Below are 16851 nucleotides of genomic sequence, written 5' to 3' on the forward strand. Positions count from 1 at the left end.
TGTCTACCTATCTTGTAGATCAAAACTAGCAATTCAAATGATTCAAATTTAAATGAATGATTATAAGCCAATTAAGAAAACTAATCAAAATTTAACTGAGGCATCTATACAACCTATGGGTTGTAAACTATAAGATGTTCCAGAAGCCAGCAAAGTGCCAAATACTGTGTTTCAATCCTTGTCTCAGTCCCTTCTGAGGCTCAAAGCTCTGCTCTAGGAAACTGCTGTTAAATCTGGGGAAAGCAAAAACTTTCTTTCATTCCACAGAAGGGGGCATTATTAAGTTAATGAAGGGCCACATGTTGTTAATATGAAAATTATACGCTATAAAAACTACCAGAATATACACCCTGCCGCAAAAAAGATAATTTGGCTAGAGATCAAAATATCACTACAGACAGAGGATGAAGCAGCACACTCACTACTCTTTATTGCTACAGCTAATATCTCCTATTTGCAAACAGGTGTTGAATAACAAGAAAAGTTCCACAAATCACAATTACAACTGCAAAATAAATTGCAGGAGTTGTCAAAGAGTCTAGAAATCAAAATTACTCCCGTGGCACTACAGGTAGATTCTATAAAATACAATTTTTTTTTCTTTAACAAACTTTTGGGACCCTTTGATGGTGCAATAAATCAAATATATAAAAATGCGTGTTTAACTTTGTGCAAGAATTATCATGCATCATTTTCTAATAAAACATGCAGTGTGCTGTGGAAATCTTTTTCAACCCTGCTAAGTAAGACTAAAATCTGTCAAGCATGAAGGATTTTATGTTTTTGAAAGATGCCATATTAGTGGCTATTAATGCTTCTTTCCCGTAAAAAAAAAAAATGCAGAAAAATTTCTATCACCCTGTAAACAAAATAAGCGGCAACACTTTTAAGCCAGGTCCACTTTGCCTTCCCATTCACAAAGATCTAGATTGCATGAACTGTGACCGTTTAATGAGAGTAGATCTGAATGGATTCTGAGGATCTATTGGCAACAAACACTGCGCGCATCCTCGTAGGAGTGTTTCGTGATTAAGCGATATGTTTTCCGAGTTCTTCACCCAGCAATTTCCGAACAGATGTGAGTTTGCAAGCAAAAAAGCAACACGTTCCCCGGGAAGCCCGAGGCTGCCTGGGGCCCCTCCGGCTCCCTCCGCTCCGGGTCCCGGTCCGCTCGCTCGGCTCTCGGCAGGGTCAACCCGGGGGTCGGCGAGGCGACGGGCCCGAGCCGCGGGCGGTGGAGGGGAGCGGCCGCCGCCCGGCTCCGCTCCGGCCCGGGGCGAGGCGCGGCCCCGCGGCCCCAGCACAATGCGCCGGCGGCGGCGGGAACCGCGCGCCCCTCAGAAGCAACTTCGCGCGGCCTCCCCCGCGGCCGCCGGGCCTTGGCCCCTCGACTCGGCCCCCGCCCGCCCGCCCGCCCTGGCCGCCGCCGCCGCCGCCGCCGCCGCCCGGGACCCGCGCCCGCGGCCCTCCCGCGCGGCCGCCCCTCACCGTTGCAGAACTGGAGCAGCGAGGACGTGTCATAGAGGCTGCTGTAGCTCGAGAAGCCGTCCTCCATGCTGAGGCCGCCGGCAGCGCCCGCTCCCCCGGCCCGGCCGCGCCGCCGCTGCTCACCCACACACTGAGCCCGGGCCCGAGCCGCGGCCGGCGCTGGCGCTGGGGCCGGCCCTGCTGTGGCGGCGGCTGCTGCCGGTTACCATGGCAACCCCGGGCCCGCCGCCGCCGCGCGGACCAGCGCCAGTTCTGCCCGCCAGGGGGCGGCCTCGGGGGCCGGCGGGGCCGCGGCCGGGGGAGGCGGGGGACGTGGCGGGGCGTGGACGCGGGCGGAGGCGGGGAACGCGGCCCGGGCCTGCCCTCTCCCCGCGGGGAGGGCGCGCGGCCCTGGCGGGCTGGGGTGGTGCGGGAGCGCCGGGCCCGCCTCCTCTCTCGGCCGCTGGGTGCTGGGGGGGACGGAAGCGGCCCTCGCCTCAGGAGGGCGACGGCGCGGGGACAAAGGGAGAGGCCGGGAGAGCCGCGGCGGCCCCGAGCGGGCCGAGGGGCGCGGCGGGGCGGGGACCCCCGGACGGGCCTGCGGGTAGGCCGGGGCGCCGCCTGCGCCGGCATCAGCGCCCGGGGACCTCCCGGTTCTGCGGCTGCCCCACCTCCTCCGCCACACCCTCGCCGGGCGCTGTCCCCGAGCCTGCGGGCAGCTCTAGAGCCAAACATGGACAACTTGGGGGCGCGTTCCAGCTGGGCCTCCACCTCGGAGCAACTCCGCTTTTGGCCGCGTCCTAAGGGACGCGCCCCTCTTCCCGCACGTTCTCCAGAGGCCCTGCCCTAAGTGAGAATTAGCATAGGGCTCGAAACTGCACTTGAGCCATTGCTTACCACCAGGAAAAGATTTTTGCTGCTTTCTACTTCAAAAGACTCTGTCCTAATATTAGACTGGAAACTGCTGCGTTTAAAGGCACCGTCGCGGAAGCTCACTGAGTTAAAACACCTCTCTAGGATCAAACTTGAGGATACAGATTTGTATCCATGACTTGGACCGTTAACTTGGGACATGACCTAAAGAAATTTGTGTTTGTTCTATCTCAAAAAGAGGCAAAGACAGGGGCAAAATGATATAGGAGAAACACACAAATCCATGAATTTGTAACTTTTCCAGCCCATACATACAAATGCTGGATTGAGGATCTGCATTTCACTATGCATGGCCAGAAGTGAAGACCTAGGAATTGTGAGGAAACTAGAGAGGAGAACAGTACATGAATTGAACACATGTGGGCCCCTTGTCACACACAGCCGTGATTCGATTATATGTAAAAGTCTAAATGGTTTCAAGTTGTGGGTATTCATTTGTGTAGGTTGAGCACAAGTAGATGAAATAAAAACTGAATAAAAAGTTACTATTAGGAAAACTTCCAGAACAATGCCTGTCTTTCCAGAAGTGAAGCCTGGATACAGGGGGATGGCAGTGCCAGGCCCCGGAGTCTGTCACCCTGCGTGTGGCATGTTTAGCATATGGGGATAAGAACCGGTGTTAGATGCTGTGGGCAGAGGAGGAACGTTTTCAGAGAAACAAGAGGGACAGTTAAGGGAAAGAAGAAAATTAGTCCCTTGTGGGTGGAGGCTGAAGGGCTACAGGAGTTGTTGATTTCAGCTGTGACCTGGGTGGATGGGGACGTGGAGGAAAGAAGGAGCAGGGTTTGCTGACAGCCCAAGAGGGCTTGCCGGAAGAGAATGAATGACTCATAGCGCAGACAAGTGGGAGATAAGATAGGACTGAAAGAAAGGGGCCAGGTAAGAGAGGACCTGGAGAGCCAGATGCAGCAGGAGATGGAGGGACACAAGGAGGGTTTCTCACTAGCAAGCAGCGGATGAGGGCATGTGGATTGCAGGGGCCAGCAACTGGAGCTGGAGCAGCCCCTCCACCTGCAGGGCTCCGGAAACAGGGCCCTGAGGGCTCGGATGATCAGAAGGAACTTGTCATAGGACCATGTGGCTGGAAAGAAGAACAGTCAAGAGATGACAGCGAGACTTCTGATCAGACATGCCCTGTAGCAATTGAGAGACTGGCATGCCAGTGAAAGAAGTGGGATTTGGGAGTTGTCAGTAAAGAGGTTGTAAATGAGCTCTAAAGAAAAGTCGGACTGGAGCTGGGGCAGCGCATTGGAGAAAGAGTAGAGAAGGAAATTCTGAAGAAGCAAAGAGGCAGGAAAATCAGCATAGGATATGGTCTCACAAGCCAAGAGCACAGAAAGCTTAGAGGAGGTGGGCGTTATCGCAGGGTTCTCTGCAGAACAGGTGACCTTGGGCAACTTGGTGAGGTGCTGGGGATGGAAGCCAGGTTGCTGAACATCGAAGGGAGAGCGCATGGACATGCATGTTTGAGAACATTGACAGGGAAAGGAAATGGGGCCAAACATAGAGGGCTGAGGTCATAGGAGGGTCGAGGAGACGTTTCATACTTGAGAATACGTTGGATAATTGGAATAAAAAGCTGATATGTGGCTTTCTTGAAGTTGGAAAGGAAATGATAATCATGACTAAATTGTTAAAAGATGATTCTCTTTAAGAATGTTAAAATTCCTCATTTTTAATGTTAAAGGTGTGATATTTGATGGCCACAGCTAATAAATGTTAAGGAGTAAAGAACATTCTGAAGTGGAAAAGGAGAAATATATTTAAAAGTTCAGCTGTAAAATTGGGGTGGAGATTTTATTTCTTTCACTAGCAAAATTACAAATAACACCAAAATTCAGTCCATGTGCTTTTGAAATGTTAAAGATCATTATTACATTCTTAACCCAGAGTATTAAATAGCTTTGTTTTCCCCACAATGGTAATATCTTATTTTAAAAAAGCAAAATTTGGTATAATTACAAGAATATGTATGTTAAGTCAGTTAGGTATAATCTGCACAGCATTAAAACAGCTCTAGAGAGAAAGTTCAAGGAAAGTCTCTGAAAACTTAATTAATAATGTGTGATTTTGCTGCCCAAACATTTGAACAGACTGTTATTCCATGTCATCTTGAGGTAACTTGTGGCCTGAGTCCAAAAAGCATTGTCGTCATAATAAATGATATACACTCTTTAGGACAGTATAACCACAGTGTTCAGTGGCATTAATAGCAGTGTTCTTATATGTGGAAAAGAGAATGGAAAAAATGGAGCTCTGTAGCCTTTATTCATAGAGCAATAATTAAAAACTACCCAGAAACGTGAGGCCTTGAGCATCTATTGTTTAATTCAACATTCTTCCGAAAATAGTCACAGGGTGCCCGGCAGCATGCTCAGAGCTAGAAATATAGCACCCAGAATACAGTGTTTCTGAAATTGCAGGTGGTTGTGAAATCAGTGTAAAGTGTCCCAATCAGCACTTTAAAAAATGGAACAGCATAGAAAATATCAGACTGCATGGAACATGGCGAGAACAAGGATTTTTACTTGAAATGTTTGTCTTGACTTGAAATTTATGTATGAGTGTGCTGGGTTCGGATGCAGGACATCTTTCTCCCTGGAAGACACAAAGTCTGAGAAACACTCAGACATAAAATAATCACCTTAAATGAATGTCTAATTACAAATTGTGGTGAATGCCATGGAACAAAGATAGAAGGAAGAAATTCAGATTATACTGGAGGATCTGAATTGAACTGAGGAGTAAAAGAATTAAAAAAAAAAAAAAAAAAGAGTAGCAGTGGGCAAAGATTGAGGGACAGCCACTTCAGGCAAATAAGGCTTATTTGAGGAATGAAAGAAATGGGTACAGCAGGAGTTGGTTGGCAAGAGCAGGCAGGGCAGGAGCCGGGCATCCCGTTTGTGCAGGGCCTTGGAGATCCTGTGTAGGTTTTCCAATTTTATTCTAAGAACAAAGAGAAGTTGACCCTCCATTAGTAGAATATTCCAAAGTCAAGAATTGGTTATTCCACAAATTCAGGACACAAATCATTACTGATACTAAAATGTAAAACATACCTTCTCGTGACAAGGTTGTTACTCTATAAAATGAGAGGTAACCACAGATTCTTAGTACCCCAAAAGAAGTTCTTGTTCGCCAACTTGCCTGCCAAGGCAGCTATCCTACCCTATGATGTCTGATAAATGGTCACTCAGCCCATTTCAAAGTTGAACAGCTCAAATTATTAAAAAGATTGTTGTTTATTTTTATCCCAAATTACGCTTCCTCAAAACATCCTTCACTGATAACGATTTTGGATTGTCAATGTCTTCTCCCCATTGTCCTGGTTCAGTCTTCTGTCTGTCCTGAGCTGTGGCAATAGCCTTGTTCCCGGTTTCCCCAGCTATGCTCCATTACTCTGGATTTAACTTCCTCAAAGAGGAGGCCTTTGCCTCTCCGTTGCCTACTGTGTTGAGCCCACACGTCTGGGCATGGACTTGAAGTCCCTCTGTGTTCCTGCTGCAGATGCCATCTTCGGCATCCGATATGCTCCTGCCGCAGCCCCCGCTCATGACTCTCAGACATGCAAGGCACTCGGATGCTTTGGGCCTCCACCTATGCTGCCCCAGTTTCAAATGCCCGTCTTCCCTCCCCTCCAGCACTGGCAGCTGCCCGGTTGCCAGGGCCTCGCTGCAGTGCTGAGCTGTCCTGGCCTCCTCTGCATGCCCAGCATATCTGTATCTTTTCTGTCAATCTGCCTTGCCCTGTGGGAACACACCCATGGGTATGTCTCTATGTTTCCCAGGAGAGTAGATGCCTCTAACGTCATCATGCTTGGCACAGTGATGAATGTAGCTGGCAGTGAGGAAATACCAAGTGAGTGAAGTGGGGTGGGGAGGAATGAACCCTGTGGACAAAATTGGTTGCCCGTTATACACAATGTGCTTTCAAATACATTGAAGAGAGCACTTGTCATCTCCAAAGCAAAGCTCCCCATCGCCTCCCTGTCCATCATGTGACCTAGCTCTAGACCCCAGATCTACATGGATGCCCCCTCTACCCCCAGTTGGATCCTTTTCTCCTGAATGTTGGTGCCCAGAACTGGATGTAATAACCCCAGAGTCCGCTGGCCATTCTGGGTGCAATTTCCCTTGAATAACTTGGATACTATGACTCTACTGATGCAACTGAAGTTCAGATTGATTTTTTTGAGCAACCAGGATGTATACTCCTAGCTCATATTGAACTTCTGGTCAATTATAAACCTCTCAGTCTTTTTCAAATCAACTGTTGTTGGGTTTCTCCATCTGTATTGAATGAACTAATTGATTTTTTTTTAACTTAAAGATAGGATTTATCTTTACCCCTGCTAAATGTCATTTTCTTGGTTTCAGTCCATCATTTAAGCCAATCAAAATCTTAAATCTGGCATCTAACACATCAGCGTTGTGACAGCAGCAAATGTGCCATAATAAATCCTTCAATGTCGTCTTCATCTGTGTAATTGACAAATGTATTAGCAGCACAGTAAGAGGGCGGGGACCTTTATATAGCATCTCTATTGATCTATTTATCAATACTCTGGCTATGTTTTTCCAGCTAAATGTGAAACTGCCCCAATTTATTCACTCAGACTATTTTTCTCTGTTTCATTTGCAAGGATTTTGTGAAGGATCTTCACAAATGCTTTGTAAATCCAATCTGGAAACACCAGGAAGAAATGGAATGAGTTGGTCTGGCTCTTAGTAACACCCTTTCCTTTCCAAGTGTTTACTCACTATCTCTTCCAAGATCTGTTAAGAATTTTTTTTCTCAGAACCGATTTTAATACCAAATGTATCATCTGTATTTTCCAGAGTCCAACTTCTGCTTTTTGGAAAATCATGACATTTTTCCCTTCAAGGTTTTCTGTGACTTCCATCTGGCAAAATTAGAGATCATTTCCCAAGACCTAGCGGATACCTTCATGGTGGTTCCTTGCCAGCTCTCACCTATCCTGGGCTCTTGGCAATTCCTTCCAAGGGGTGCTTCATCCACCCTTCCCATTTTTAAGAGTATTCTCTTTCTTGAAGAAAAAGAAACCCACAGTGCTAAGTTCTAGGCTTGCAGACTGGCTTTCAGCATCCTTCATGGCCCCCATCCCCAGCTCCTCCAGCTCTTGCATCCTTGCCCCAGTCAACCCACCCAGCTTTTCGTTTCCTAACCACCCCACAGTTTTCTGCCTTTGGGCCTCGCATGTGCAATTACTGCTGGTGAGACAGTCCTTCCACAGGATCTGTGAAGCCAGCTGCCATGCTACTTCCTCCTGAGCCTGCCAGGGTCCCTGCCTCCTAGGATGGCTCACAGCCGTCAGTCCCTTCCTTCTGTTAGACACCGACCTGCCTTTGATAGCTCTTTAGACCCTAGACTGTACGCACCATGGGGGCAGGGCGTGTGCTCTTCCTGGGTGATCTTGATGGTGCTCTCCCTGGCCGGTCCCTGACTGGGGGCCCCAGACGTGGAGACAGAGCTGCAGCTCACCTTATAAGGGTGAGAAATTCCTGGCCTGGTGGACCCAGCTCCGTGACTACCTGTACAGTGCTGGCCTGGATGGACCCGGGCAGGAAAGGGGCCTTGGACAAGTAACAGTCCTACATGGTGAAGACAGCCTTAGCAAGGACCTCTTTAACTTTATTACCCCATTACAGAAATGTCGGCACTGCAGGATCATGAAATTCAGAGCCTTTCCTTGGATAATTTGTATAATAGTCTAAAAGGTTATGAAAGCTATTAGCTAAGAAACCCATGGCTCGCTTTTTCCCAGTAGATTTGGTAGGTTATTCACTCTTAATGATTTGCATGGATCAAAAAAACTGATGTATTTTGAAATGTCTGAAATGGGGTGGAAAATCAAAATCACTTTTTGGTTGGCTTTCTCTTTTTAAAATGTCATTATATTTAAGCAACTGTTCTTCGTATTGTTTGTAATTTATACAGTAATGTACTGCTGGGACTGAATCATGTCCCCACAAAGGACACCTTCAATCCAAAGTCCCCCAACCCCCAGAGCCTGGTCCTGTGGGTGTGAACCCCTGTGTGAACTGTCTCTCTGAATATGTTAGGGTGAGTCAGGGTGTAAAGAGGACCTGTGACTGTGTTATTAGTTAAGGTGTGGCAAAACTGAATGTGGGTGGGTCTCAATCCAATGGGGCTGAAGCCTTTGTGAGCCTTTGTAAGTTCTACTGGACTTGGAAGTAGAAACCAGAGGGGAAGCCAGAGAAGAAGCGAGAGATCAGCACGCGAAGGAGGCAGAGGTGCATCTTTGAGCCAAGGAACCCTAAGGACTGCGACAAGCCAGCACCAGAAGGCTCTAGAGGCCGGGAGAAAGCATGGCCTTGAACTGGACTTCCAGCCTCCAAAACTATGAGGCGACAAATGCCTATTGTTAAAGGCAATCCATGTGTGGCATTTGTCTTGGCAGTCCCAGCAGACTAAGACACGCAGGCATTGCGCTAGATGGCAAACAAATTCTCAGCTACAGCATCTCCACCAAGCCATGCCATGTTCAGGAAACTTTATACACTTTTGCTCCATTGTGTTGCCTGTACAGCTTTTTTTGTTTTGTTTTGTTTTTTGATTTTTTTTTTTTTTTTTTTGGCAGTTCTTGGCACACTCTAGACTCACCACAGAGAAAATAAGCTAATATCAGGGTGACCACTCGTCCCAGTGTGCTCACGACAGTTCCAGTTTAGCCTGTTGCCTTGCTGTGGTTTGGATGACCAGTTACACTGTAGGTCATCCTAGGTAATACAGAAAGATTTAGATTCTGTTCGTATGACACACTGAAATAAAAATATTACAGATATCCACAAATCTGCCCCACAGTATTGTGGTTGCAAGAAACAAAGAGAAGTTGTCAGAAATCTCGGCATCCATCAGGATTTTCACGTAAAGGCCTCCTGGTTCCTTCCCACCATCTCATCACTGGATTTTTCATCCTAGCTGTCTAGACACACACACTACTTAGTTGTAATCAACAAAGGGTACAGGAACTCTTGCTAACACATTTGCCTGTGGACCCCAAACTCCAGCTGTCCCGCTGATAACGGCAAGGCTATCAGTCCCCACTTAGGTTTCTCCCTGGGAAGAAGCTGCTCCCCGTCCCTCAGTCATGGGCTTGTTCGCCGTGTTCTCTGCACAGACAGTTGATAGGTGCTGATGGCTCATCCTCTCATTTGCACGCACCGAGTGCCCGGGATCAGGGCACACAAAGGTGAACAACATAGCAGGTACCATGTCACCCAGGGACTGTGGTACCTGACAGAATGGGGCCCTGGGCATTCCTGTGGGGTGCACACCCCCACTCCCACTGCATCCGACCCACAGCTTGTATTCAGAAAGTGTTTGTTGCTTGGCTTGGGACAAACAAAGGCACAAGGATTATGAACCCTCAATGGCTGAGGCAGATGGGGAAGGAATCCTTTGGGGAGAGGGGTTGGGAGCACAGCTCTGGCCTTGCAGAATCTGGGAGAGGAGATGAGTGGAGAGAAGGAGGGAAAGCCATCCAGGCACGAGGCTAGATGTGCAGACTAAGCTTCTGTGGAATGATGAGCTGTCCAGCTCTGTTAAAGTCAAGGGAGCTTGACAAGGAGGTCAAACTGCAGTCATCAGGCCCATTGGAGAGGGCCTGGAATCCTGTGCTAAAGGGCTGGGCTTTACCCTTGGGCAATGAGGAGCCACTGGGAAGATACACGATCAGGGCCGTGCTTCGGGAAGACTGATGGGGAAGTGCACATCAGCTGGACCAGGAGATCCTGGAATCACAAAGACAAACTAGTGGGCCCTTAGCATAGCTTCAAGTGATGCAGGAAAAACCTGGACTTTGCTGGTGGACATCCTCCGGACCAGGTGGGTGGGGAGTTGGTCCAGCCAGACCAGGCTGCTAGTGGAGAAGAAGCCAAGGGAGGGTCTGTTCCTGGAAGGAAGGGGTGGTGGGTGGTGTTGATGTCAGGATGAGTGCAGGGAGGAGACCATGGCCTTGGCAATAAGGGTGTCACTGGGACATGGAGGGTTGGCAGAGGAATAGGTGGCAAGCCTGGGAGAGGACAAAGGAGCTGGGAAGCCTGCCTCGTGGAGCAGCAACACCAGGAAGGGCCTTGGTGGATGTGAACAGCCAAGCACATTTGATGGACAAAAGAAAGGATCAAAGGAAAGGAAGTTGGTGACAATTCAAGGAGAAGGAGAAGACTGGTGGGGCCGGCTTCCAGAGGACAGGGCTGGGTCCAGCACACAGTATGTGGGGTGGGGGAAACAGCAGAGGGAGTAGCCTTGGAAAGAAGGAGGGATGCTACATCTTCCAAGAGAAGAGGGTTAGAAGGATGACATGGATGCCACTCCACTGAAAATGTGACATTTCTTTCATTCATTCAACCAATATTTGCTGGCAACATTCCATGTACCAGGCAACGAATCTCCCTACCTGTAAAGAAGTTCTAACAATGGATTTCCAGGGAAAGGCAATGGATCGAACATATGTGTTTATCTCCACATTCTGCTAAATGAAGCTCCTCATACCCACGAGGACAGAGAGGATGGAAGAGGGGACAAGCTTAATACAACTTTGCAAGCTAGAAAATAGGAAAAGGAGAGATCCAGTCTCAACTGCCCCCAAGCAAGCTGAAACTGAAGCCAGCGAGGCCGGGGCAGCCAAGAAGCAACCCACTCCTCCAACAGAAACCACCCTGCTCCCCCCCCCCCCCCGCAAAAAAAAGTAGGAACTGACAGCACCAGGCATCACTGGCAGTGGGAGTGCTGAGGGGCTGGAAATGGAAAGATCGATTGAAAGTCTGTGTAAGAAAGTCCATCTCCTCCTGCATCCCCATGGGAGACTGGAGCTTTAACCTCTGCAACAGGTGATGTGGGAGGTTCTCGGCACAAAACATTGCCAGCCACAGCCAAGGGAGGGGTGCCACCCTGGAGGTGGGAAAGAATTGACGGCCTCATGCTGAATGATGAGCGCCCACCCCATCCCTTTCCCACCCGTGGCTCTCAGAGGAATGATGGGCAGGGGTCTCCTTTCTAGGCAAGAATGGGACACCCTTTGCTAGGGGTACGATGAAGCATTGAGAAAAGATTTGGGGGACTGAAGATCAGGCTCCATGGTGAAGGCCGCCAGCTGACAAGTGTCATCCATTAGCCCAGAGATTTTGGGTAACTGTTTAATGTCCCCCTCTGAAATTTGAACAGAGAGCCAAGAATCTCTAAATGTTTGAGAAAATATAAAATGGAAGAAAAGGGAATATGAGTAAACAAGACAGCGTAAAGAAATAAAACTACTTTTGAAGTCAGTGCATCCACAAAACAAGAACAGGTTGCCATTAGCAAATCAGATGACAAAAAGAGAATTTGGAAATTTAAAATATGATCATGGAAATAAAATCTCCATTAGAAGAGTCTACAGATTGACTTGAGGAAATCTTCCAGAAAAAAGGAACCCAAAGGCAAAGCAATATTGAATGCAGGAGAGAAAATTAGATAATCATACTATGAACTTCAACATCTGAGTAACAACAGTTTTGGAAAGAGAAAGCAAAGAAAATAGAAAGAAATCACCAAAGAAATAATTCAAGAAAATTTCCCAGATCTAAGGGACAGGAATTTCTAGATTGAAAGACATTCTGAGTGCTCAGCACAATGGAGAAAAAAAAGAGACCTCCACCAAGTGTCATATCCCTGTGACATTTTAGAATGCTGGAGATAAGGAAAAGATTCAGAAGCTTCCAGAGGGAAATAACAGGTCTCAAAGGATTATAAATCAGAATGGCTTTGGATTTCTAAACAGCAAAGATGGCAGCTAGAAGACAACAGAGAAATGAAATGCCAAAAGCAAATTTTTGAGGGAAAATTATTTTCAGCCTGTAATAACAAGCTCAATCAAAACTTCAAATCGAACCATCAACAATATTTTCATATATGCAAGTTCTAAATTCTTCACTTCCATGTGCCTCCTTTCTCAGGAAGCTACTGCAGGATGTGTTCCACCAAAACAAGGGAGCTGTCAAGAAAGAAGACATGGGATCTGGGGAACAAGGAAATCAGCACAAAAGAGAAATGAAAGAATCTCCAGGATAATGGCTAGGGGAGATCCCCAGACAAATGCACAATGAACCAAAACAGTTGTGTCAGTAGGCAGCTGGTTCAGACTGCAGCCAGAGGGCAGGGGCCCTGGAGATATGGCGCCAAGAAGATGAAATTGAAAACTATTGGAAGGAGATTTACTTGAAAGACAGAGTATTCGAGAGTAACGATAAGTACATGAAAAACAGAAGATATTATTTACTTCAGGAAACAGCAAATTGTATAAGAATGACATATATATAGTATAAATACATAATGATCAAATATAAAAATTATGATATTACTCTGTTGGGAGGATGGGAGGAGGTGTATGTGCACACATGTGTGGGTGGGTATGGGCGTGTGCAATGAGAGATGTGAAAGAAAAATCCTTGTCTGCCATGGTGGCACAGTAACAGATAATGAATGCCTGAACCTGGCAAATCAGGAAGAAGCAATATAAGCATGTTATTTAAAGAAAGGTAAATATACACCAGAAGGAACAGATAAAATATTTGGAAGTGGCAGTCGCATCTGGGAGGTAGAAATGTGGGAATGTCATGGGGAATGAGGGAACACGACTACCACCTTTTTGTATTAAGACTTGTAAGTCTATGATTTTTTTTAATATGTGCATGTATACGCTGATAAATTGAAATTAGGTTTAAGATATGTGCATTTTAATCAGCTCCTTCAGCTTCAAGTTGTTTGTTTGTCCTTTAGTTTGTTCACTAGTTCATCATTCATTCATTCTACAGACATGTGCTGTGAGCCTTCTGTATGCCGATGCTGCACCAAACGAAGGTGAATTCTCAGTTCCTGTCTCTAAAGGAATTTTCCTTTCAGTAAAAAGAAGGTTAAAAGTCTACGTGCCTTTTTATTTCATTTTGCATAGAAGATGGGCTTCTGAAGAACTATAAATCCTCCATTTATAAATCAAATTAAAATCTTGGGGCAACGTGTGGCTGAAGCTTGCAGTCTAAAGGGGGTCCTATGATAAATCTTTCAGAAAATAAAAAATAGCTTATACAATGTTTAAACTCAGATTTTCACACATTTGCCACTCTGGTGAGAAATAGATATAATCATGAGAAAGGTGGCTTGAGGACAAATTTATAGCCAATGTATCACCATTTGAGAAGAAGAGAATTCATTTATGACCAATGTAAGTAATGACCACAAATTATAATTCATTTATTGTATACCCTATACTGAGGTGTAGTCCTTATCTGCATTATTATGTGCATTTAATGATGTCATTTAGTGATTAAAATCTAACCATATCCAATAAATGCAATAGTAAAATGGTCAGCTGTATTTCATTGGGATTCTGCATTAATTTCACAGGTTTTACATTCCCTCCATTTATAACAGATATAATTGCTTCCTTTCAGTGTCTGTAAGGGCAACAAGGAGTATCTCTTATATACATTTAATATATGAACAGTTGTGTTACCTGCAAAAATTTCATTTTGCCTTCAGGACATTTTATTGCACCAAATTAGAGCAGCAAGAAAATATTCTTAAAAGACAGCAATACTTTGGAAAAACCATCTGTTTTAGTTGGAAGAGTATGAACATAAACTGTATCGTGAAAATTTGCTGTGAAAATGCTCTTTCTCCCAAATGTTACCCTTTGTGCCATAGCCAGTTACCTTTTTTTAATGTCCTGGGTGAATCTACAAAATGTTTCTTCAAAGTCTGTGTTGCTATTCCATTAGGTGGGAAAAGGAAGAGGCTAATAAATTATACTATCAACTTATTTTATTATATATTTGTTATATATACTATATAAGAAATTATATTATTAACTGATTATTTGGCAAATAATTGGTGCAAAAATTATAGTAATAAAGTACATACCACAGTCATGGAAATGTACCTTCTGCACCGTGGCCAGGCTGTTCTGCTAAAGTGTGGTCTAACGCACTCCCTGCCCAGCCGGAAGCCCCAGGGGCTGCCCACTGGCCCTGAATTAAGAGTAAACCCATGAGCCTGTCGTTATGGTACCAGGCCAACATTTTGATGTGGGATCCAGCACCCAGGTTGCAACTGACCACCTGGGACAGGGACCACTGGCTCTTCTCTGGATAAGCCTCCACATTTCCCCATCTCAGATCTTGGTTTGCACTGCCCCTTACATTGCTCCCCATTCTCCTGCTGTCATCTCTCAAGGTTCATCTCCAAAGCCACCGACTCTGGGACCCTCACCCTCCCTGCCAGATGAACCCCCCGGCACCTACTACTCTGGATGCATTATAGTCCTTGCAAACTTGCCTTGTTCACCCAACAGGCCCCCTCCTCCCTAAGATCAGGGATTAGATCCCTCCTTGACGCTCTGTAATTAGAGAATAGATTTGACTTGAAGGCAGAACATCGTGCACATCAAGATTCCCGTAACTTCTCAAGCAGGCCGGGAGGCTGTGCCCCCATGTCGTGGGCCGTGTGCCAGCGAGCTGCTTCCTAATTGTATAAGGATATTGAAATGCATGTCAGTATGAAAAGAGGCACAACTTCTTTTTTTTTTTTTTTTTTTTTTTAATTTTGTTACCAAAAAAGCTCTGTTTGATCACTGGACTAGTTTCCATTTTAAGCTAATTAGTAAATTGCATTTTTGGCTCTTTAACTGGCTCGGTTAAATTTAGCTCATCTTTTCCCTTAAAGTCAAGCTGTCAGTGGGATTTGCAATGAAAATTTCCACTCTCGACTTTCTTTCCCATTCAAGAGAATGCTGGCAGTGCTCATGTCCCCCACCCCTTTCTCCCTCCATCACCGTCCCTACCCAGGGCTTCCAATGGACCCTGCAAGAGGACGCCTCACCCCCAGGGCTGCAGGGCATCAAGGAGCATGGCTGGTGACCTTGGATTGTCCCCATGCAGGCAGGGAGTACACCCATGTGCCAACCATCCTGCAGCCGTACAGCTGCACACCCTTCATGCTCCAGGCCCCAAAGAGGTTATCAAAAATATGCAACAAGCTATATCGTTGCAGCACAGACCGAGGCGTGAAGCCCTTAGTTGCTGGACACAAGGACAGGTGAAGGGTCCCAGAGGAGAACCTGGCTGGCAGGGAAGAGGGGTGCCCTTTGGGGTGAGGGTGGGGGCTTGGGGCAGCAGCTAAATACTGAGCATGAGAGAACTAGTTCAGCCTCTTAACAATTGCCGTGGCCAACCCAGGATGCACCAGCTGACTCGGCTCTGCCAGGCCCCAGAGATGCCTGAGAAACAGTCCCCGGTGAGTGGCATAGTGAGGGGTGGACGGTCAGCAGGCCTGCCACACGCTTGCCCTGAGAACCGGGGAGGGTCCCTTCTCCCCTGGAATCCCACTCTCTCACCTCCAAGCCCTCTGCTCTTGCTTGGAACTCTCTGCTTCCCTGAATCCTGCAGAAGCCTATTCTCCTGGCCCAAGCCCTTCCTGCACCCCCCAAGCATGGTTCTGAGGCTCCCCCGGCGGCCCAGTACCCCGGGTTGGGCTGGAGGTGGGAGGGGGCAAGATGCTCACCCAGACTTCATAAGCAGAAGAAAGATGCCGAGGAATCCTTCCCCCGGCGAGCAGCCCCTCCTGCAAGGTGGAGATGGGGCGGCAGCCACTGGCTTTATGAATAGAGTGCCCACGCCCCACTTCTCTCGTGGCCATTAGGAAGATGGGCTGAGTGAATTCCCAGAAGAGAGAAGGAGCCGTGCATTATGCAGGCGCTAATGGCTCTCCAGGTCTCAGGGTCTCCAGAGCTGCTCCAGGGAGCAAGGCGTGGTCTGGGGGTGCAGCCCCACCTTGGCTGCTTTGTTCCCTCTTCCCATCCAGCCTTCTATCCTCGGCTACAGACCCTGCAGATCTGGGTGACGGCAAGTAGAGCAGACAGGCCCACCTCAGGGGGACGGCTGTGCAGCTGGTGAAATGAGCTCAGCAGCTCGGGACTGTTCCACCGACAGCTGACAGCAAGTGTGGCTGAGAATTATCTGTGGAAGAACTGGGAAACTTTGCTGTGTGATCTGGGTAAATATCCTCCCCTCTCTGGGCCCAACCAGGGGAGAAGAGGACCCTGTCACCTCCGAGTGATCTTTGCAACTGTGGCCTTCCACGGCTCAGACACGCCTGCCCCCGGGACAGAGGAAAACAAGGAGTGAGTGTGTCATGAAATGAAATGAAATGTATCTAATTGAAGGACTTTGCTTTATTCTGCCATTTTGAGTGACAAAATAGCCTTTCTTTTATGAAATGATGGCCCGAGCGGATGGTCGTGTTTTTAAATGCCTTGATTTTGCAACATAAAAATTGAGTGACTTACGTTGCAGCCCAAAGTGTGCTTAGCAGTGAGGTCTGATCCCCAATGGGCTCACTTTGGGCTTTGGTCATCGTGCGCCCCCGGGGGGGGGA

The 16851-nt window shown here is 47.2% G+C and overlaps 1 protein-coding gene across 2 annotated transcripts in view; it reads right to left on the reverse strand.

The window, feature by feature from the left end:
* EML1 (EMAP like 1) overlaps positions 1-16851 on the reverse strand; it is a 225621-nt gene that overhangs the window by 174663 nt on the left and 34107 nt on the right. The window contains exon 1 of one of the 2 annotated variants that reach the window (XM_037831900.1): positions 1489-1901. The exons of the other annotated variant lie outside the window; for it this stretch is intronic. Within the exon in view, the coding sequence (XP_037687828.1) occupies positions 1489-1555 (67 nt within the window). The 5' untranslated portion in view covers positions 1556-1901. Of the gene's footprint in view, positions 1-1488; positions 1902-16851 lie in introns of those variants that run through there. 2 annotated transcript variants of the gene reach the window in all.

Source organism: Choloepus didactylus, chromosome 4 (assembly GCF_015220235.1).
Source record: "Choloepus didactylus isolate mChoDid1 chromosome 4, mChoDid1.pri, whole genome shotgun sequence".
In the NCBI taxonomy this organism is placed as follows: Eukaryota; Metazoa; Chordata; class Mammalia; order Pilosa; family Megalonychidae; genus Choloepus; species Choloepus didactylus.